The following is a 23,817-nucleotide window of genomic DNA, read 5'->3' on the forward strand; positions in this document are numbered from 1 at the left end:
ACCGTGCAAACGCAGGAGTTTGGTCCTCCGCGGCCACCGTGGTGGCAGTACGGCCGCGCCCACGGAGACACCTGGTGGATGAGCCCGGGTCGCTCCCGCGCATGGACCGCGGCGCAGAGTTCAGCCGATGGAAGGCGCAGAGCCTGAGCAAGGCGGACCTCAGCCGGAAAGGCAGCGTGGACGAGGACGCGGTGGCGGTGGTGGAGCTCCTGAACTCACGGGAAGAGTTCTTCACCACCAGCTCCTGCGCAGGCCGGATCCTCCTCCTGGACGGGGTGAGGCTCCCTGGCTCGCCCTGCCCGTGCCTCCTCGGGTCCCCGGGTCCCCGTGCTTCCCAACGGTGCTGGCTGCCTAACTGGCGCTTCTGCAGTTGGTGTCGCTGCTCTCACAAGCACCCGCGCCCCCAGGATGGTGAAAGTAGCTTCAGCGGCAACCGCTAGGAGAATTGGATTTGTGGGATGCTAGAGGGATGGATGCACCCCAATCCTCACCTGTGCCGCTCTCCTCAAGTCCCTGCTCTTTCTAGATGAGCATCGCTGAGGTTCAGGGTCACTGCCACCCAGTGGCCCACTCCACTACTGCAGCTCTGCCCAGTTTTTTAGCTCTAAATGCAGCAGTACATGGTACAAGATGCAAAAGCCTCAGGCTGAGAACACTGACCAGTTATCCGTTTTGACTTAGGAAAGGTGCATGCACCCATCTCCTGCTGTCCCAAGAACTGAGGATACCTAGACAACTTCTGTTGCATAGGATGTCGTGTGGAGGAAATTGAGTCGTTTATTTTCAGCATTTATCGTTCAGCATTTGTCACCGTGCCTGGTCCAGGTCGTTAAAAGTTGCCTCGTATTCATTTTGTTACTGTTACTGTATCCAGAGCATCGAAGAGCACACATGCATGGGTACAGTTTTTAGATTCAGTGTAATTAATCCTTTGCCGAACTCCCCGGTTAGCAAGGCCTGTTCACGTTTATGCTTCCATCACGTTTTGTGCATGGGCAACCAACGTTGACTGCTCCCACACCTTCTACCACTGCCCCATCTGTTTTTTTTTTTTCAGATCGTCCCCAATGAGTCTCTGAAACACTTTTCTCGCCTCCAATCCTTGTCACACATGAACACATTTGTCCTCTTTCATATTCACCTTTTAAGGCGGGATTTTCTTGGCTAAGCATCTGTGCTGAAGCTTTGGGGCACATTTCTTACTTCAGAAAATCCAAATTTATATTGTACTACATCCTCCAGCCCTATCCCCATTTTAGCCGAGTGCCAAATTCAAACTCCTTTCTTCTTGGCTTTTGTTACCTGCTTTTGTCTGGCTTGTGTTCTTCATTTAGGAGCGGCAGTACCGAGAACTAGACCTGGGGCCTCACAGGTGCTAGGCAGGCACTCTGCAACTGAGCTGTGTCCCCAGCTCCTCGCTGCCTTGTACCTTTTAAAGCAGGGTATTTAGAAGCTGCCAGGCTGGTCTTGAACCTGTGATCCTCCTGCCTCAGCTTCTGGAGTAGCTGTTCTTCTGTAAAGCTTGCCCTCAACCCAAATATCTGAGACATGAGTCCCCAGACTCCACTCTTCTACAAACACCCAAAGCGGTGCAGACAGACATACCCACAGATAGTACCCACTTAGTAGTGACTGTTCACTCTGAACTGTCTTAGGTCTCTTTTTGGACTCCTTTTTAGCGTATTATACTTCATTGGTTTTTGGTTTAATTCTTATTAGAAAAGAAGGAAAGTGAAAAACCAGGATAAGAGGAGCATAGAGGAACTGGAGATGTTCCCAAGTCATGGTGTTAGATCCTGTAAATTGGTTAAATGTAGACCACTCGTTTGGCTCTGAGATTTGTAGCAGACAGCACAAGGCCAAGCACATCTTACTAAAGTCTTCCTATGGAAACAGTTATTGAGGAGACGTGCTTCTGAGACCAGATGGCAGAGTGTCCTCCAGTGCCCTTGTATAGATGGTTATTTTAGAGACACCGCCATCTCCACGTGCAAGATTTTCTCCTTTCGCTTTCAAATATCTTGGAGGAGGATCTGTATATTCCTACTAGGATTTGCAAATAAACAACATTTAAGTCAATGTTGTAATAGTAGCCTTTTCAAATAGATGACACTTTGGTCCTAGCTTCTTTGCCAATACAGTCTAATATAGAAATCACAAAATTATGCCCAAAGTGATGAGGAACGTGTTCAGAGGCGTGCCTATCCCAGGTATCAGCAAACGCTGGGTCTTGGTGTCAACCATACTATTCTACAGGGGTCCCCTCCCTTTGTCATCCTTTGCGATCAGATGCTGCTAGCATCTAACCGCTCAGCATCCTTCTCTTCAAACAAACACATGACCAAATGGTGAGTGCACCCCCCGGCACTCATGAGGCCTCGGGCTCCATCACTAGCATCCTAGCACAAACACAGATGCAAACACACAGCCGTGTTTCTGAACACACGAGTACTGTTACCATTCAAGCCCTAAATTATTTGAGTTGATTTTCCTTCTTCGTTTTCTTTGCCCCAAAATATATTTTTAGTAATCCTTATGTGTATTAATTTAAGAATGCTCATCATACGATACGATGCATTGTACTTGTTTTGTTAAATGCTATAATTAATTTGCTTGTCGTTTTAGAGCCCAAATGGTTCTGGGGTTCAGAAACAGCACTGTTGCTGGCTGCTGGTCACACACAAACCTTGTGTGAAAGAGGATGTGGTAAGTTTTTAATATTTAAAAAATAAACTTTAAAATTCCACAGTTCCTTTAACTGTGTACAGAGAATAGAAGATTCACATGTATAATTATAATGGCTGAAAATGCTGAAGCCTGGAGAACTCTGGCTCCATTGGTCCTGTCGGGCTGTAGAATGCTATGCTGAGTGTGTCTGTGTGCCTGCAGTTCAGTGCTGCTGCTTGGCAGGGCTTCCTCTCTGCAGCTCAGTGCCTGCAGCTCTGCAGAGCGTCCTCTCTGCAGCTCAGTGCCTGCTGCTTGGCAGGGCATCCTCTCTGCAGCTCAGTGCCTGCAGCTCTGCAGAGCGTCCTCTCTGCAGCTCAGTGCCTGCAGCTCTGCAGAGCGTCCTCTCTGCAGCTCAGTGCCTGCAGCTCGGCAGAGCATCCTCTCTGCAGCTCAGTGCCTGTAGCTCTGCAGAGCATCCTCTCGCAGCGGAGAGTCTGCAGCTCAGTGTCTGCAGCTCGGCAGAGCATCCTCTTTGCAGCATAGAATCTGTGGGCATTTGGCACATTGAATTGAAGTCTTCCATTTTGGTTATTTAATAACTTTGCAACCTGTAACAAATTAAAGAAGGAGAAGGGGATTTTCCCTCCCTGCATGCTGGCTTCAGTGGTTGGAATCATTACACATTGTGGATCTGTTTCTCAGCCTTCATGGCTGTGCTCAGTTGTGTGTCTCTGAGTCGTAAGTGTGAGGTGAGTGCATGGAAGGTTGTATCAGGAAGGTGCCTTTCCCTCCTGGTCCTTTAGAAATCCAGTTCCATCCTGTGCAGAAAAGATGAAAGGACAGAGGTGGAGGCTGAGGTTCAGGTGTTCTCATGTTGCATGTGGCTCCGTCTGTGTCTCTGGGAGCGGACCATGTGTTCCTAATGCCTGCACTTGTTTTTCTGCTGCAGAGGATCTTTGCAGCAGCCAGGGAAACTGCCAGCAATCCCAGCAGAGAAAGATGCCCGTTTTCCAGCATCCACGGACCAGTCCTAAAGACGGACTCTGAGTTGTCCTGGATGGATTTGATGCTTCATGCTAAATGAATGGCTTTTGCTAGTGGTTGATTATAGTCTCTGTTTGGACACAGACAGTTGAGGCTGCTGATTGATAATAGTCTCTGTTTGGACACAGACAGTTGAGGCTGCTGGTTGATAGGGAGAGTGAGATCAGGGTTATAATTGACGGCTCACTAGAATCAGTAGTGTGAAGGTGAGAAGGTGCTGCCCCCAAATACCAGGCAGGCAGAAATAATAACTCGTATAGATTTTAGCTCAGATATAGTATTACGTGTTTGCCTTGTGCCACTGTTTCAGCTGTACATGGCACATACCACTCAGGAAAGAAGCTAGTGTGTGACTCAGGTTGCTAAGAACAAGCAGCACATGCTAGATGGCCACGGTATAATAGTTGCTTAGTGCAGGAATGAGGGGTAAGAGCCAGAGCCTGGCATAGGAAAGACGGTGTAGCCCATGTCCTTGTGGAGCCTCGGCCGGTAAAACTGTGCGGACCCTGGCTGGTAGAGCTATGCTGCAGTTAAGGACCATTGTACGCACATCCACTGTGTGCTGCAATAAAAAGACCTTTCTTTTACCCTGTGGCATCTGCAAAATAGGTTTATTATTCAGGGACATGGGCTTGTACCAGTGCAGAGGGAACAGAGAAGCGCTGGCTGCTCTGGGTTCTTTGTGTGTCTCACGGTTTCCATGCTTAGGAGCCCATCTCGTACCCAGCAGAACGTGCTTCTGGGATGCACTAGGGAGGCATTGGGCTTTGCCTGAGTCTTTCATAGTGCATGTGCCCCGTCTCAGTCTAACATCAGAACATGTCACCAGCTTTCCAAGTACAGGCCCCAGGTACTACATCCTTAAGAAACTAAATTAAACAATAGTTTACTTTTGCCAGTTGGAGCAGCTGGAAAGGGCACAGAAGACTCAGATTTGTGGGAAAGGTAGAAATCAAGTCCTTTAAGAAAATAAGCAAATGAGGTGGCTCAAGGGATATAAGCACCGGCTGCTAGCACATCCTGATGGCCGAGTTGATCCCCGGGACCCACATGGTAAAGGAAGAGAACCAAGGGAAGCCGTCGTTTGACCTGCATAGGTGTCATAATGCAGACGCCCCACCCAATAAATAATAAACGTAAAAAAATAAAAACAAGCTGTAATAATGTTCTTAATGAAAGAATGCCAAGAAAGCAGAGGAAGGGAATTCCAGACAGCATGTGCTTAGCGAGCGAGACTTTCTCGGAGAGCGAAGGAAGGTGGGAGGGAAGGGTTGGCGGGGCGGGGCAGCCATGCCTGATGTTGCCCTTCGGTCCCTACAGATGGCAGCTCTGCAGGGTGTGACCAGCAGTGCCGTTCTGAAGTTCGAACCGTTTATCCTCCATGTGCAGTGCCGGACTCTGCAGGACGCACAGACCCTGGTAAGACTTTGTGCCAGCTCTTGAATCTCAACATCTGTGGGCAAAATCAGCTTTAGGCTTTAAGCCACACTTTGAAATTCATTGGTGGTTTATTTAGCTAATGTTTTGATTTAATTGTTTTCATCTGGTTGGTCAGTCTAGCTATTTTTATCGAGTGTTAAGAGCAGGAACTCCTGGTCATCTCTGGGAAAATAAAATACATACCCACACATGGCCGCCACCATCCTCACCATCCTCCAGGTGAATTTCACAGGCCTGCATCTTTGGTTTTCTTCCAAGTTTTAGGAGGAAGCTGTGGGACTGCATGTTTGGCGTCTCCCTGTTTGTTTTTACACCTTGATTTTCACGCAGAGCTGTTTCATTACAAGTGTAACTTCGTAAGAGCACTCCGTTCCTGTGCTTCACAGAGCAGCTGAGTTGTAGCCAGCATAAAAGTCTTTCTACAAATGGTGTGTCTGGGTTAGCACGCCGCGGATGCCTTGAAGGCCACTTCAACTCTAACACCAAGATGAGATTGGCGTTTGTGTAGAGGGATGGAAGAAACACACTAGAGAGATGCCAGCGTGCACCATTTAAAGCTGTGCCAGAGAAGTGAAGCCCCTAGAAATGCCCTTTAAATGTCAGTTAAGATGCAGCACTCAGCAGCCTGAGTTTTTCCTATAGATTTGGATGTATCCTAATCTCCTCTTGTTCCAGAGTATACCATCAGTGATGCTTAAGCCTGACCTCTCCGGTTTCCATGCCAGGTCCAGCCCTGAGAGCTAATCCTGGTGTTACCTGTTGGATGAACTCTCCGGGATCAGAGCTGGGGTGGGAGACTGCCATGCAGAGCTGACACAGTAGAGCCACAGATGTTCCCCGCCCGAGAGCACGCTCAGTATGGCCCAGTCTGTCGGATGCTAGGGGGAAGTAGAAAAGACCTGTGCTGTCTCCCCAGAGGAGTCTGTATTTGTTCCAGAGGAGGCAGATGAGCAGTAAGAAGACAAACAGTGTCTCATTGGGATGGGTGCTGATTAGGGCAGAGAGGGCTGCTGGAGAAGGCTGCCCACTGAATGGGAACGTGTCATATGAGAAGAATCTAGCACAGACAGAGTAGTCCAGACAGAGGGAATGACAGAAATAGAGGCCACTATCAAGAAAGGCTTTTGAGTGTTCAGAGAGCATAAAGGAAGCCAGAAGAGACTGGAGAGGAAGGCAGGGACTCAATCATATAGAACGTTATGTATTATGGGATAGCATTTGGACTCCGTTGTGGCCTGTTTGTAAGAGGGTTAAAGGTCATGGATGAAAGCAAACACCTACAGAAAGTCCATGGACAGAGATGGAGAGCTGGGTGAACCAAGGTGTGAGCTGAAGGTAGAAGCAACAGGAATTTCTTGTGAGGTAGAGGGGTCAAAAGCTAAAGCAAGTGCTCTTTGGCGCCTGAGACACTGTATGAATGATGGTGCCTATCTTAGTTAGGGTTTCTATCGCTGTGAGAGACACCTGGGCTGCAGCAACTCATATAAAGGAAAACATTTCATTGGAGTGGCTTTCAGTTTTAGAGCTTTAGTACATTATCATGGTGGGACATGGTGCTGGAGAAGGAGCTGAGAGTTCTACATTTTGATCTGCAGGCAACAGGAAGTGAACGGTGTCACTGGGTGTAGTAGCTTGAGCATAGGAGACCTCAAAGCCCACCCTCACAGTGACACACCTACTCTAACAAAGCCACACCTCCTATTAGCTCCTATTGGTATGTCAGGGACCAGCCTCAACAAAATTATTTCTTACTAGGGTAGGGGCATTGGAATTGAATAAATATAAGTAAAGAATATGAAGGTGCATAAAAATAAAGGGACAGAAAACATAGAAAATATCAGGAGTGCATTCCAGTGACTGAAATCCTGGAATTCACCACCCATGTTTAAAAAGATAACTTACACAGGCAGTGGTCTTACCACTATAGACATCAAATAACTCATTCTGTGGTCTAGGTAGCAAAGGTGCTCTAGGTTACTATTCTGAAGACCTCCCTTCCCCAGATGACCATAGTTACTAAAGAAGGAGCAGAAATATGTTTGCATATCCTGACCACCTCTCAGCATGGCATGGAGCTGACTTAAGTTCAAAAGAACCAAGTGATCACCTGAGTTAGGGTGTGCAATATGCCTATCAATCTCCAGACTCTCTAACCATCAGAAATGGACCTGATGGAAATGGACCTGCATTTTCCGGCCTCCACATTGGTGCCTCTCCCTACAGGAACCATTTTCTTTCAATCCACCACAGTACCCTCTGTCAAAGACTGAGAGAAACATTCAGTCCACTGTGGAAGAGTGATCTGAACTGGAACTGGGACTCATAAACACAATGCGTACACAGTGCCTTACACGGGGAACTGAGCTCAGCACAGTGCATGTGGTACCTTACCCAGGGAACGGATGTCTCAAAAGGAGAGCCGCCCAGAACAAATTCTCCATGCTTGCACTTCTGAAGCAGACCATGCTTTGTGTAGTTTTGTGTAGTCTGCACGTTACACTACAGAATGTACTACTCCTTGTATATTGGAGCCTCCCCCACCACCACCATGGCCCTGTAAATGCCGTTGCAGGATGCCCTTGAGGGACAAAAGCATACCGAGATAAGAGCTGCTGAGCTGAAGGAAGACCTGTGCCCTAGATAGGCCAGCCAGGCCGCTGGACATCACAAGTTCAGCATGTTCAGGCCCAGAAGTGTTTGTCCTGTGGCATTTCATGGTTTCCTTTAGGACTGGAACGGATCTGAGGGACCTTTGCTCTTTCTTAGAGAAAACACCTTCTTCATTTGAAGTTTGCGTTTGTCTAATACGGTTTAGACATGTGCTTTAGTTCGTGGTCATTGGCCAGATGCCTGTTTCACCCTCTCTAGTGACATTTCCAGAGCTGCTCTTGAGGTACATGTAGCAGGCACTGTGATGGGGCTTTTACACAGTGCACACAGCCAAGCACATTAGTGGTCTTGCAGTTACCTGTTTCTGCCCCTTATGGGACATAAGTGAGGGTCTGGCTAGCTGGCATAACTTAGGGTATTGTGTTTTCTTGCAGCATTCGGTGGCCATCGACTCTGGCTTCAGGAACTCTGGCATCACAGTGGGAAAGCGAGGAAAGACCATGCTGGTAAGGTCATCAGCAAGAACAGTTCTGGGGCTGTGACGGAATCCGGATCACCTGAGCCACTCTTACCGCTCCTGCTCAGAATGCCTTACTGAAGTGGCAGGCTCTGCCCTACGTAGAAGTGCAGAGTTTGGGCTTACATTTGAGGCCTGTTTTCTATCCCCCTTCTCTGCTTACCTTGAACCTGGTTCCTTGCTCTCCCAGCCTCCTCCTGAGTCATCGGGGGATAAGGGAATGAGTATGCCTGCTCTGTGTTGAGAGCCTCATGTATCGAGTCCTCCATGTTAATGACCTGATTACAGCCATGCTTTATAACCTGCGTGAGCTCTCTGATGCCTGGGGTCTGCTGTCTGCTTGGAGGTCAACAGACTGCTCTCTTTGGACCATGTCCAGCCCCTGGGAAACCAAGTCCACTCTACCTTCTGATTCATGCTTGGGTACCACTTCTTTTGTACCATTCCATCAGAACTGAGTAGTCACAGATACTGCATGGCCTGAAAAATCAAGGACATTTATTATCTGCCCCTTCATAGCAAAGGTTCGCCAGCCCTCAATCTAGATGGTCCCCAAGGTTCTTAAATCCTGCATTCTCCTTGTCCTTCCTGGCCAAGCCAACCCATAGTGATTTTGTCCAGATCCTGTTGTGCTCACTGTCTGCACAGCACACACTGTGTGTGGACATGTCAAATTCCTGCCATTCTAGCTCTCTCCACTCTCTCTGTTTTTAACAAATAGCCTATTTCCCAAATAGAGGTGGCTTACGAAGAACTTAGGAAGCATCTAGACAGTAAGTCAAAGCCTTCGCTCCACAGCATATCTGGTCCCCAAGAGAAAGCACAACCATCTCTTCACCTTTCTCTCCTTTGTCCCCTAGGTCCAGTTAGTCACTGGTGTGATCATATCTGCCTCTGTGCCTTTCCAGCTAGGCTGTATACCCTGAGTCAGAGCTCAGCATCCATCTCCTCACTTCTAAGACTGTCTCCTGATGGGCTGGCTCCAGAGAGTTCTTCTCCAGTTTCTAACCCATAATTGTCAGAATCTCTCCTTTAAAACACCAGGGTCTCTCGAGCTTCCTTGGGGGATATCCTGACTCTTTCCCCGACAGAGCTGCTGAGATTGCCGGCCCTATGCGCTGAGCAGGCAACCCCATGTGCTGCATGGTGGAGGAAGCGTGGCTTCTCCTTGTCATCCATTCGCCGCTCCAGCAGATGCTGGAAGAGACTGGTTTTTCCTTGAGTTCTCTACAGATGTTTCCTTTGTTTCCTTTTCTAAAATCACGTACTAAAGTTTTCTTAGCTCTAGTGGGATTGAAACTGCTCAAAGTTACTGGATTCTTTGATATTATCCGCTTCTCTGAGAAGAATGTGTAGATGTCCTTCTGGAGAAGAAGCTGTACATGACAAGAACTCTGTTTTATCTCATTTGCTTTGCTTGAGTTTAACTAAATTACAGACATCAAGGGCCTACGTGCTCTAAGGAAGGGAACTGTTCCGGCTGAGCTCTGTCAGAACCTCTCTCACTGAGCTCTGTTCTTCATACCTAAACTGCTTTCTCTTCTAGGCTGTCCGGAGCACACATGGATTAGAAGTTCCATTAAGTCATAAGGGAAAATTGATGGTTACAGAGGAATATATTGAGTTCCTACTAACTATAGCAAATCAGAAAATGGAGGAAAACAAGAGAAGGATTGAAAGGTACAGTCAATTATTTATTTCCACGTAATTCATATATTCCTATAGAGACACATACTCCTTTAAGGTTCTAGTCTAAACTGCTTGTGTGATTGTAGACCTCCTGTGGAGAAAAGAAAGATGATTGAGGTCATGGGGGACTAGGGCACACTGACAGGCACTCGGAGATTGCAGAGGGAGGCTTCACAGAGACAGCCAGACATGTGACCGCCAGGAGAATGCACTAGAGAGAGAGCCCAGCAGCTGTGGGAACAGAGATTGAAGGGAGGTTGAGCACACTGCCCTGGATGTTGCTAAACTCACATTTTCAGTCTGATGGTGCCTTAGACCCTGGGCTAGTTCAACAGCCGTCTGTTGCCGTGGAGCAGATCTGGAATCACATCATAGCCCATTGGAAAGAAGACTAGATTTCAGCTCACAGCTCTGTTCTCGTTCTTCAGCTCTGCCACCCGGCAAGTGGACTAGCACACGCTCCCTTGTACAGGGCTTTGTATAAACACTGCCTTCCACGTGCCTGGGCAGTGCCACAGAATCCTCTGGGCAAGCTATTTATCTGTCGGTTTGGGTTTTGGTGTGTTTTGGGGGGGGGCTGTTTTGTGTGTGCGCATGCATGCACTTGTCATGTGAGTGTGCATGCGCAGCCCAAGCACACTTGTGGAGGTCCTCCCCCCTGAGCACTGCACTGTGGCTCACCAGCCCAAGCTGCAGAGTTCCCGGTTACAGAGCGATGGGCATATTGGCATCATTTGTGATTTCCCTTTCTCCTTCCCATCCTCTTGACAGTCTGATGTCTCATCACTCCCTAAACACCTCTCCAGTCATTTCCCTGCCGTCTTCATTGCCTTTCTTTATTCACAGCCTGTGCAGCCGCCCCCCAGCTCTCAGAGCAGGGTGTACACAGGATGTCTATCTTTGGTCTCTGTACTACTGTTAGAGTCTTGTCCATACTAGAGAGGAAACCCATGCGCTGACCTCCCTGCCAGAACCCCTCAACTACCTAGAGATTTGCAACTGTGGCTAAGACCAAAGGAACTTGTCCCCACAGCAGCCTGGTTCAACCCTGTCCCACCAAGTTCCTTAGCCTAGCTCCACCAAGTCACTGTCTTGTTTCTGATTGTGTTATCAATAACCTGGGGAAATGCTAGCCCAGAGAACAGTTACTGCTATCACTAAACATCACGTTCTTTGTGGTAGGCCTCGGTGCCTGCTGTGGGCTCTCAGAACAGGAGAGCCCTAATACAATCATCCCACCCAGAAGCGCAGACTCCTTAGAAGCTTTCCCCGGGGAGCTGTGTGACTTGTATCAGATTAGATGCAGGGGTGAGAAGCCCGTTCCTCACCCACAGTGACTATCTCAGAGCAATGCAGGGGTGAGAAGCCCGTTCCTCACCCACAGTGGCTATCTCAGAGCAATGCAGGGGTGAGAAGCCCGTTCCTCACCCACAGTGGCTATCTCAGAGCAATGCAGGGGTGAGAAGCCCGTTCCTCACCCACAGTGGCTATCTCAGGATTACAGCAGATAGGTCCTGGTTTTAAAAAATTGCTCATAAACCCGGCCACAAAGCATGGACTCCTACCCAAAATAGGGTCAGCTGACACGTGCCTGGCCGCCCACCAGACTGCAGACAGGAACTGCATACAGACACGTACTGCCACCAGAGTCAAAAGTCTACAGATGTGCTCCATGGGGGCCGTGTGTGGAGATGCAGGAAGCAACGGCTCAGTTTCTCTATATTCTGCCCTGAATTTCAACAAGATTATAAATATAGCCCAAGATCAACTAACTATACACCTGGTGAAGTTAATTGAGCCACGCTCACCAACCATAAAATCAAATTATGAGTTAAATCCTTTGACTCAGAAATGTATTTTGAGATGATAGTCTGCATGCCACTATCAAGAGAGCCAGGCTCATCATATAAAATCAGGAAAAAATTAAAGAAGGGTAAAAAGTGTCTTAAGATCCTGATTACAAGATTACGTGTGGCTTCAGAGCATGTGAGCAAATTAAGGTGCTCCTCTGGGAGCCGTCTGCACATCAGCCAGATGCAGGCACAGAACTCCTGGTCTTGGAGGAGAAAAGGGCGTCAGCAACAGCGGGTGAGCACGGGGCGGGGGTGGGGGAGAAGGGGAGGACGTGGGGGGGACATGTTTCTCGTGGTTCAGATAGAACTGGAGCTCTCAAGCCAGCAAACATCAGCAACAGCTGGTTTAGAAGTGTGACAAAGATAAGAGTTAAAAGTTAAAGTACTTACAAATATGTTGTTGTGTTGTTAGATGCGTGCATATGTATATGTAGGTATATGATGTGTGTATCTGGTCACATGTGTGCACATGTATGAGAGTGGTGTCATGTGTGGTGTGTGCACTGTGTGTACAAGTATACCTATGTATTGTGATGTGTGTGTAGTATCTGCACATGTATGCAGGTGTGCCTGTGTATGTGTGGGGGGTGGTATCTATGCAGGTGTGCCTATGTATGATATATGTATATATGTGTGTTATCTACACATATGTTCAGATCTGGAAGTCTTGTGTTCTGCTCTGACTCTGCCTTGAGACAGAGTCCCTGACTAAACCTGGATGTGGATGGGGGCAGAAAGACCTTAGCTGCCCTCAGGTTCAGCTCCTCACATAGCTGCTCCTCAGGCTCAGATGCTCACGAGCCTCTGCTGTGGTGCTGGGGTCCGAACTCAGACCCGGACACCTACGCAGCAAGCACTGTTACCCACTGAGCCATCTCCTCAAACCCTAAATACTTTTAATAGAGAAAAGGTCACATTCATGTTTGTGAAAAACAGTCCCCATGCCTGCCTCTCTGTGGGAAGGGGCTCAGCCAGCAGAGCAGCGTAAAGCCTGCGGCGGGCATCTGGAGCCAGGCAGGGCAGTCCTGGGACCATGGCTGCTTCATAAAGAGCCAGTTTGGAGACTGGAGGAGACAGGGACTGACAAACACCAAAAGATGTTTCATACATAACGATATCCAGGTGGGAAACCGGAGGTTTGTAGATCTGCCGTTGGAGGGGTTCTTTGTTAGTACCAGGTCAAGTCCTGGATCCGGTGAAGCCATGTGGCACCGAGTAGAAAGAAATTAACCATGTTCTTCTTTTCATCAACTGTGTAATAAAATATTAAATAAAACAGAATAAAGGGCTGAATATATTGGCATATAATATTGTTAAGAATAAAGAAATCAGAAAGGCAAAGTAATCTGTTTGCAATAGTTGGGTTTTTTTTAACCTTTTTACTGTGGTAAAAGATGAGTGACAGAAATTTACCGTTTTAACCAATGGCATTGTGTACGTACGCATTAGGAGCCGTTCTGACCAATAGCATTGTGTACGTCCGCATTAGGAGCCGTTCTGACCAATGGCATTGTGTATGTCCGCATTAGGAGCCATTCTGACCAATGGCATTGTGTATGTCCGCATTAGGAGCCATTCTGACCAATGGCATTGTGTACGTCCGCATTAGGAGCCATTCTGACCAATGGCATTGTGTATGTCCGCATTAGGAGCCATTCTGACCAATGGCATTGTGTATGTCCGCATTAGGAGCCGTTCTGACCAATGGCATTGTGTATGTCCGCATTAGGAGCCGTTCTGACCAATGGCATTGTGTATGTCCGCATTAGAAGCCATTCTGACCAATGGCATTGTGTATGTCCGCATTAGAAGCCATTCTGACCAATGGCATTGTGTACGTCCGCATTAGGAGCCATTCTGACCAATGGCATTGTGTATGTCCGCATTAGGAGCCGTTCTGACCAATGGCATTGTGTATGTCCGCATTAGGAGCCGTTCTGACCAATGGCATTGTGTATGTCCGCATTAGAAGCCATTCTGACCAATGGCATTGTGTATGTCCGCATTAGGAGCCATCACCCATCCATCTCCAGAGCTTTCATCGTCCTGAGCAGACACTGAGCTCCGGCCTCTCTCCATCCTACAGCTGCTCCCAGCACTCCGTTGTCCGTGTGTGTGTGAGCGTGGCTACTCCAGCCGCTTGATCACGCAATCTGTCCTGTGTGTAGCTCCCGTCTTGGTGTACTCTCATGTGGTACTCTCGTGCGGTAGTGGTTTTGTTTGTCGCAGTACCTGGTATGGACCTAGGCCTTACGCATGCTTTGCAAGAGGACTGCCATGGCTACAGCCCTGACTACTAACCTTCAGGACGTTGTGGTGCTGTGGGTGCCTCAGTCACTTTTCTTTTCCAGATAGGCCACACCCCATTGTGTTTATGGATCTGATTTTGTTTCCCTGTTGTGGGAGATTTGTTTGTGTTTTCACCCTGAGTCCACACGTGGTGTGGACTGTAGAGTTTTCTGGCTGATGCAGAAGGGATAGATGGATGCAGAGAGTAGGGGGAACAAAAATGGTGGTGGAGAAGAGGGTGACGTGATCTTTGCTCCCTCGCTCCAGGAATCCATCAGGTTTATTCCCTAATATTTGACTCCTGAACTTTATTGAATAATAAAACATTAAGAGAAGCCACAATGCCCTGTCCATCTGTTGATGGGCAGTTTACAGCTTTTCCTGCAGGGAATGCCACCGCCCTGGCAGTAGTGTCTTTACACAGAGAGTTTTAGCTTCTTAGAAGTCTGGTTTTCTGTTGTTGTCTTCAGTATTAAACCCAAGAAAGCCATCATTGCCAAATTCAGTCTGGTGATGCTTCCCTATTTGTTTGTTTGAGTTCTTGTTTAGGTTTTTATGGGTATTTACTTTAACTAGCAGGTGATTTCAACACCGTTAGTGACTGAGTGAGTAAAGGGTTGGCGAAATGTTTCTCTGGCCGTCCTTCTGTCCGCTACAGCCCCCAGCTCCACTAACCCCTCCCAGTGCTGACCACAGTAGGACTCTAGGAATCAGCAGTGTGCTGATATTTTCATGACGGCCGTGAACTGGATGAGGATGAATATGTACTTATGTGTTCTTTCAGAAAGCACTGCAGTGTGCAGGCCTGCTAGGCAGTGCGGTTGAGAGAGGAGCCCAAGGTAGATCCTCAGCTTTTGTAACAGTACAGCTGGGCATTCTGACCAGTAACTGTAATTGTTCCCAAGGAATGGTGAACACCCAAGATGGGCCTTGGAGTCACTGGGTTTCCAAACTGAGGTGCTCTTATTCCCTAGAGAAAGTGGTGTGCAGCCAGAAGTGTGGGTGAAGGGAAGCTCTGGCCCAGCCCTGGGTGGGGTTTAGGAGGAGATCCCTGCATGGAAGGAGCTGACCGTGAAGAGGGAGGCATGCTGATACAGAGATGGGAACAAGCCCTGGGCTAGAAACGGGTGTCTGTGAACAGCATTCTTAAAGAGTGAGAACAGAGTTCACAGTGATGAAGGCCAAGTTGTAGTTGATTGACTTTATAATCTATCAGGCTAAACCATGACATTGTCAAGCTTAAAAACTACATCAAGTCTAGGTGTGTTTCAGTCACTCACTTTTAGAATGCTGGTCAGTATATATAACCATATATTTAATTCCTTACAGGTTTTATAACTGTCTACAACATGCTATGGAAAGAAAAACCATTTCCAACTCACATTCTGAGATCAAAGAGAAAAATAACCCACTTTGTACTCGTAAGAATAAAAGGAACCGAGAAAAAGCACATGACCCATCTGTCCCTGAAGACAAAGAAAAGGAGCTGGAAGGTGGCGACAGCCTGGGAATCAGTGCTGTGTTCTCCTCGGAGGAGGACTAAGACACATTATAAAGATGCTCTTTACAAGAGTGCTGTGTTTGCTGAGTGCGTCAGCCCTTCGGGTACAAGAGTTCATTCTTCTCTGTTTCAGAGAAGCTCCCAAGTGTAAATGCCTTTTCAAAGTAGCTTTGTGTGTCTTTGCTCTCTGAACACGTTTCTTAAGCATATTAGCAGTCACTCTGCAAATAAACTTACAACTTTGATGCCTGTCTTTTTGGTTCCAGTTTCTATTTGTGTGAAGTAGGAAAAGATCAGTTTTCTTCAGAGGCAGCCTCAGCATCATGAACTTTTGAGTGGGAGCCATAGGAACAACCTCACCCCAACCCGCCGCTTTTTTTTAAGGGGAAGGTCTGAGTTTGCATCCTTACCATGGACAAGTGTTTCCTCCCCACTCAGTTTTGTGAATAAAAGCGACCAATGTTCTCCTTGGCATTTTGTTCAGGGAAATAGCTGAGCCCCTCATCACCAGAGCTTGCTCCTGGCAGCCCGGGCAACACTTGGATGTAGCTTCCCTAAGCTTGCCTGGGAATGATCACCAAGATGCAGACATTCCCAGAAAAAAGAACACTGTGTGCTCTGCTAGCTTGAGTTCTGACGTCAGAGGTCCTAATCCATTTTCTAGGTTTGCAGTTCTGCGCAATGGAAACTGTAGCTCCTGCTAAGTTCACACTTCAGTGCTGTCTGGGCCGGATTGAAAGTGTGAGACCATTGGCCTGTAGCAGTCCACTGCAGCATTGCCATCTGTGCTCACTGGAAGTGCAGGTGACGTCATACCCAGTTTCAGATGCACCAGTCACAGTGGGAGCATCGTGGGAGCAGGGGGCATCTCCAGGTTTAGCAGCATGAGCTTGAGGCGCCGCGCTGCGTCTGCACCCGTAGTCAGGAAGCTCGGGGAGAGAGGGACACAGATGCTTGATTCCATCCTCGTTATGCAGTCTTAGACATCAGCCCATGGGATGGAGCCACCACATCAGGGTGGATCTTCCCTCCCCATTTAAACCTCTCCAAAACCTCAAGGACACCAGAGGTTTGTCTCCTGGGTGATTCTGAATCTCACCAAATTGACAAAGACTCTAGACGATGTATAGAACGTCTGTCAGAGACCACGCCAGGAGTGCTTTCCCTCTCTGCAAACACATTTCCAGAATGCCTATTGATTTTGTTATCATAAACTTTTCACAGTCTATACATCACAAGAAACGACTTTCTCTTTTACCCCACAAAAAACTGTTTCCTCTATGCTACTTACAAGCCTTGCAAAAGAAAAGTAAAACTTCTCAATGACTAAGTGTTTGACTTTGCATTTATATATGTATGAAACAATTACAATGTTTCATTATTAACTCATTTCCCCCTTAAGTATTTATTGAGCAGCTACTATGTATCTGGTAGGACAGGACAGAGCCCCCTCCATGAATAGCTGGCACTCTTCAGTCAGAAAAGGACATACTCCCCTCCCCTCCTGGCCTCCTTAGCCGCATCACCAAAGACAGCTGAGGTGACTGAGCACAGCTGAAACACTCCAGCATCAGCCACAGCAGGAGGATCACTTCAAGTTCAAAGTTAGCCTGGTTTACATACTGGGCTCCAACAAGCACAGTACAGAAAGTCTGTCTCAAGGATTAAGAACACCAAATCAAGAGCCCCTGTAGCTAGCCAGGACCCTGGGCCGGGCTTTAGAGAAGCCTGCCAAAGCCACTTCAGAATGCATTCTGTACTTCCTGTTCTCCACATCACCTCCCGTCTTCTTCCGGTCCCCAACATCACCTCCACCTCCTCTTTCCTGTCCTGAATCACCTCCTCCTCCTTCCTGTTCCCCACATCGCCCCGCCCCCGTCTTTATGAAGGCACATTTTGCTTAGACTCTCAACTACACAAATCAATCAGTATGTCAGTGATTATGAGTTACAAACATAGACCAATACTGCCCTGCTAGTGTGGATTGGTAGAGGGAGGAAGCACCATTTCTGTCGTTTTGTGTCCCCTGCCCTTGATAATGGTTGGTTTTCAGCAAATACTTTGTTTTGATAAATGTTATGTATCATTTAGTTTACTATTTGTAAGATCGGAGAAGCTAAATAATATAATATAATAAATAACATTAAAGTCATGAGCTCATTTGACAAGGTACAAGGTCACTTTAAGATGCATAGTTTAGGTCTCATTTGTCATCAATGAACTTGCAATCTCCTGCATAGGCTCATGTGTTTGAACCCTTGGTCCTTGGCCACCCAGGCACTGAGGAGGACATACATCTTTAGGTACTGGAGCCGTGCTGGAAGAGATGACCACTGAAAAGGAGGGGGGAGTGTAGATTACAGTCAGGCCTGGTTCCTGCCCTAGCCCTCTGCACTGGGTCCTGGGATGAGAGCGGCTGCAGCTGCACAGCCTGCTGTCATGAACTCTGCCGGACCTCATCACAGAATGCTATGTCACTGGAAACTAGGAGCCAAGCGGTCCTTCCTCCCTCAGGGAGGTGCTTGGAACTCCTTGTTACCTAGCCTCTCTGGGTCTGTGAATTGTAGCATGGTTATCCTTTACAGATAATATCCACTTCTGAGTGAGTACATGCCATGTCTGTCCTTTTGGGTCTGGGTTACCTCACTCAGGATGATTTTTTTCCTACTTCCATCCATTTGCCCACAAGTTTCCAGATGTCGTTATTTTTAACAGCTGAGTAGTACTCCATCATGTAAATGTACCACAATCTCTTGATCCATTCTTCAGCTGAGAGAAATCTGGGTTGTTTCCCAGTTCTGACCATAGAAATAAAGCCCAACCTTTTTTAACTATTACATATGTCAATATATGCAGTCATCTCTCAATATCTGTGGGGAATATGATCAGGAATGCCTTTGGATACCCAAATTAGTGGGTGCTCTGGCTTCTATATAAAACAGCAATGTATTTTCATATGTCCCATGCATATCTTCCCATAAGTGTTAAAACATACTGTGATGTCTTATAACGCTTTATGCCCTGAGAATGCTTAGAAAATAATAACAAGGAAAGGTCTCCGCAGTCAGAATAGATGCAACTTTTTCAACGTATTTTTGACTTAGGTTGGCAAATTCACAGAAATAGAGCCTACCAATGTGATGGCCAACTGTGCTTCCTCAACACAGCCTACCAATGTGATAGCTAACTGTATTTCCTTTCTTTAAACAACTTGGCTAATACGGTGTTGGTTCAGTTTCTCAGTCCTATCTATACTTTTTCCTCTTGTAACTCATAAGAAATGTGAATATCACAGAAGAGAGGGTAGGAAGATTGTAAGAGCCAGTGGACCAGGGTGACTAGTGGGAGATGGTGTCTTCTAGATTATAAAAGCCCAGGGATGAGGTTAGCTGCTATGAGACAGTGTCTTCTATCTGTGACGGGAGCCGTACCCATGAAATCTCAATAGCATGGTCCCCCGAACAATGACACCAGCCTGGATGGGGAAATCTCACAAGGCTCCCTCTAGATTAAGGGCTACAGTAATCAGTGGCTCCTGAGAGAGAGAGACTCAGTTTCCTCTAGAAAAGAGGCCCCTGGAAGGCTACCCAGCCCCGAACAGCCATTTCTAAACACATGTGCGTGTGAGCGGCACTACAGAGACTCAGCAGGTGCACACAGGAAACAGTGATAAGTAAGTAAAAAGTCGTGGAAGTGAAAGGGAGTGAGGGGAGCCGGGGACAGGGTGTAGACAGAGTTCTCATGTATGATGAGAGAATAAATGCTAGAAACATAAGAGAATAAATGCTAGAAAAAAGGAAATTCGTTTGAGCTTTTATAATTTGGAATCTATAAATATCCCCCCCTTTTTTTATCAAAGTCTCACTGACCCGATTCACCATCCACTCACAATCATATTCAAATCAATCATTATGTTTGCTTTCTTATTTCTTTTTATTAGTTGGGGTTCTACTTTGTCCGTGAGCATGTGTGTACATGCTCAGGAATGGATACCCATGCACCACGCACACGCGCGTGCACACACACACACACACACACATTTGTCAAGTAGGTTGTTCTGTTCAATGATGTAAGTGTCGTTGCTGTTACTATCTGTGTTAATGTTTACATTGTCCGAGGTGTAGCCCATGGGAGTCTCCCAGTTGTCCCTTGTGTGTTTCGCGGGTCTTCTTACCTTGCACAAGAAGAAACTCCAGGCTCAGCTTGTGAGTTTGCAGCCCATTTGACATTTGTGCCTAGAGGTTTTCTGCATTTATGACAGTGGGTTATCTTTGTATATAATTATGAAATTGTTCATCGTGCATGGTAATCATTAGCAAATGATCATTATTCCAAGGTTAGGTTTTGCAGTGCACGTCACCTTCAAGATGTGCTGATAGGAATGTCATGGGCTGCTTTCTTCTCTAGGAAGGCAGTGAGAAGTTCCCATTGAAGCCCCTAGTGTTGTGCATAGAAGTCCTTACTGGTCCTTTGTTCCTCGGTTTTCCACGACTAAACCCCTGCTTCTCTTCCAATGTACAACGAGACTAAAATAAACTGTTATACATCTTCAGACACACCACGTAAAGATAAAAGAATTGTTTTGAATTTCCTTATCTTAACAATGGGTTTCTGCCCAGTGGTGATGGCCTTTAATCCCGGTACTCAGGAGACAAAGGCAGGCAGATCTCTCACACAGGTCAGCCTGGTCTAAAGAGTGAGTTCCAGTCAGGCCTGCACAGAGAAACCCTGACTCCAAAAACAAAAAAGAAAAAAAAGGAGTAGGTTCCTAAAGCCGCCTGTCTTGTCTGTCCTGTTGCTTTGGAATGGGTCATTTGCATGAACTGTCAAAGGCTTCCACAGCATCAGGAATCACAGCAGCAGGAAGCTTGGTTAACCAGTTTACAAAAGAGAGAGGAGCAAGAAGTGGGTGGATGTGGACCCGTCTAATTGCCCACCTTGGCCACCAGGTGGCAGAGTAGGACATACAGTCCACATTGCTGCCCGAGTCACCCATGACATGCAGAGCCTGGCTGAGCTTTCTTTATAATCCTCGAATATGCTAACGGTTTATTTTTAAAGCGCATTGGAAAGCTAACTTCTATCGACATTTTTAAATAATGAAATCACTTAATGATATTTTAGTCATTTGGTATTTTTTTTATACCAAAAAGCTACTTACTGGGGATATTTTAGCCTTGTTGTTGAAGGACAACACTGGGATTGTCACACAAAAAGAAGTAAACATCATCAGAACAACAGCAGCTTCAAACTTTTAGTCATATATATATGTGTGTGTGTGTGTGTGTGTGTGTGTGTGTGTGTGTGTAGATAAAGATATATGTGTGTGTATACACACATATACATATGTATATATACATACAATATATTCTACATCTAAAATATATTATATGTATTAGTATATATAATTGTTCTGCTCATCTTCATACTGTAAGTATATTTCATTTGTTGGGTATGTAAGCTAACAAATTCATAATCAGAATCCATTTGTATAATTTCAAAAGATGACTCTCTCTCTCGTGTGTGTGTGTGTGTGTGTGTGTGTGTGTGTGTGTGTAGGCCTCTAGAGAAATTGATCTCTCGATATATGTGAATTAAATCTCCAGCTGTCCTGGGATGAGTTTTCACCTTAAATCGTTTTCTCCGACAATTCTAAAGTTTTCATAAGAGTCTGTCTATCTATGCTCGTTATGTTGTTTCACGCTCGGCAAACAAAAAAAACCTTTCAATATCTACATTTAATAATCCCATCTAAACACTGCACACCTGTTCATTAAGTGTGTTTGTGGAGGGGTGCTGTTCATGGGTCCACGGGTCCATGTAGCCTGTGCATCGAAGAGAGCAGGAGAGAGTGAGCCCCAGGTGCTGATCCTCAGGACCCATCCACCCTGGGTTGTGAGGCAGGTTTTCTCACCAGTCAGAATGGGCTGGCCGGGCAGTGAACCCCGGGAACCTCTTGTCTGCATTTCCCAAAGGCTGGAACTGTGAGGTGCACGCCACTGCTTCTGGTCTTTTACTTGTTTTTAGAAATTGAACTCGGGACTTCATGGCCGCACATGCAGCCCCCTGTCAACTGAGCATCGTCCCAGCCTCTCCCGAGAATGTGCCATCTCTTGGTGTCAAGGGACACTGCTTTCTCTCTGTGACCCTAAAGGGTAAATGGTACCCTTTTCAACTGAGTGCAGCGTTGATAATTTCAAGTATAACACAGCGAGAATGTGGGGCAACCTTGTGGTCTAACTATAAAAGTGGGAATCCGTGAAGAGAAACCAGAGCGGAGCCTGGTTAGAGCTATCGTCCTTCCTGTAAATGCGAGTGTGATCCAATGCTGAGAACCGGCCAATGGCTCACCTCCTCGCTACTGCTATTATGTGCCAGATGGAGCTCAAATAAGATCTGGCTTAGCCGCATAATCTCTCGTTTACACGTTCCATTTAAAAGACAAAGGAGCATTTTTGTTAAATATCACATTTGTATTTTCACTTACAAACTAAGGAGGAATTTGGCAGGCGCCCCTCCATGAACTTGAAGGGCTTGCTTTCTGGTCTGGCTCCTTATTGGATCCCAAGCTTAACTGCTTCCCCAGACGGTTCTGGATTGCAGTCTGAGTCAATCAATCCTCTGAATGGGAAAATGGGGCGTTCTTTCACTCCAGGGATGGAGAATAGCTCTTTAAATGGGGGAACATTTCATCGGCCATTTTTCAGTTACTTTATTTTTTTTATCTTTTCGTATTTTTAAAATTAAAAAGCTACATATGATTCGGACCCTCAGCTGTTGGTCCGTGGCCTGCTGCCCTGCTGACGTGAGCAGTCTAAATATAGGAATGAGTTGATCGTTCACATCAGCCCTCAAATCATGCCTTCTTTCTATGGAAAACACACGATGCAATTTAATTACCTCATCTGCTGTTCTCTGAGACAGGGCTTCCAACAGGGCCGAACAATCCTGAAGCCAGTTCATCTCCCGCTTAAAGAGGGCTAATCAGAAGGGATTTGCAATATTGAAATCACGAAGAGGTCGTGATGATTGATTCTGCAATTCAGAAATGAAATCTTCCCCAAAGCCCCCGAATCTTTGAAGCGGCTCTGTTTTGAAATAATGGGAGAATGTTGCGTCACTTAGACATCTTGCTGATGTTGTGTGTGGATTTCCCAAACTCTCAGAGTGAAAATGTGCTTCTACCGACAAAAAATGAATGAATTACAAGTGACAGCAAATGACATCAGAAAATTCTGGAAGGTTCTGAAAGCGGGAATTCTCAGTGTTTAAAGGCAGGGCAATCTGCTCTATGAAAATAATATTTAAAATGGGTTTCCACACCAAAATTATTTTCATTGTTTCTTTACAGAAAAGACAAACATTATCCAGGAACTTTCCATAGCCTGTTGACACTGAATACCAATTTCTGCTATTAATGTAGAAAGCGGTAATTACGTTTTTTAAAATGATGACTCTGGTAATTATATATTTAAAATATGAATCCCGATGTTTAATTAGGTCATATGACTATAATATCAGCTTGCACAAGTAGCACATCAATTCCTAGCAATTCAATGAAATACAGGCATAAAAGGCTGCTGTGATTGTGACATTTAAATAGAATAAATCATGATGCACAGCATTATTCTTTAAATATTTTAATGTTTACCAGTGTTATTGAGTAATGAAGTTTGTCATCATGGAGTATTCTTTGTAGATAATTACTCTGGTAGCAATGAACACACTGGGACATTCATGTTTTTCCTCCAGAAAGGCTTCCAAATTAAACTCTTAGCTTGATTCAAAGCATATATATATATATATATATATATATATATATATATATATATATATATATATATGAAAGTGGTTTTTTATATGTTAGTATTCATCAGTATATAATTTTCTGAAATTAATTACATCACACTTTGTTGGGTAATTTTCATTTTCAGCCTGTATTACAAACCTGCATTTTGTTCGTTCTTATTTTTGCTTCTTCCTGATTTTCATTTACAATCACTGAATCTCTTGGCTCACAATAAGTGTTTATGTCATAAACGGCTTTCTATGAAGCCTGTATGTCTGTGCATAACACAGTTTCATTTTGCCATAGTTAGAATCAGGTTTTTTAAAGCTTTTTTTTAAAAATTATGTCTTCCTTCTGTAAACCACACTAATATTTAATAGCTTTATTTGTTGCAAACCCAGCAAGATGGCCTTTGGTC

The 23,817-nt window shown here is 46.0% G+C and overlaps 1 protein-coding gene across 1 annotated transcript; it reads left to right on the top strand.

Annotated features, from left to right (window-relative positions):
* Window positions 1–101: 101 nt before the first annotated feature.
* Window positions 102–15,863, top strand: Tyw3 (tRNA-yW synthesizing protein 3 homolog). Its single transcript, XM_075981037.1, has 6 exons — window positions 102–275; window positions 2,626–2,706; window positions 5,032–5,130; window positions 8,196–8,267; window positions 9,825–9,958; window positions 15,439–15,863. The coding sequence occupies exons 1-6, from the start codon at window positions 102–104 to the stop codon at window positions 15,650–15,652; spliced, it is 774 nt and encodes a 257-aa protein (XP_075837152.1). The 3' UTR covers window positions 15,653–15,863.
* Window positions 15,864–23,817: the final 7,954 nt, after the last annotated feature.

Source organism: Microtus pennsylvanicus, chromosome 7 (genome assembly GCF_037038515.1).
Source record: "Microtus pennsylvanicus isolate mMicPen1 chromosome 7, mMicPen1.hap1, whole genome shotgun sequence".
Taxonomy (NCBI): domain Eukaryota; kingdom Metazoa; phylum Chordata; class Mammalia; order Rodentia; family Cricetidae; genus Microtus; species Microtus pennsylvanicus.

Coding starts and splice junctions, on each gene's coding strand:
- Tyw3 (XM_075981037.1), top strand. CDS start 102: ATGGACCGCGGCGCAGAGTTCAGCCGATGGAAGGCGCAGAGCCTGAGC. Junction 276..2,625: donor GGATCCTCCTCCTGGACGGG/GTGAGGCTCCCT, acceptor TTGTCGTTTTAG/AGCCCAAATGGTTCTGGGGT. Junction 2,707..5,031: donor CTTGTGTGAAAGAGGATGTG/GTAAGTTTTTAA, acceptor CGGTCCCTACAG/ATGGCAGCTCTGCAGGGTGT.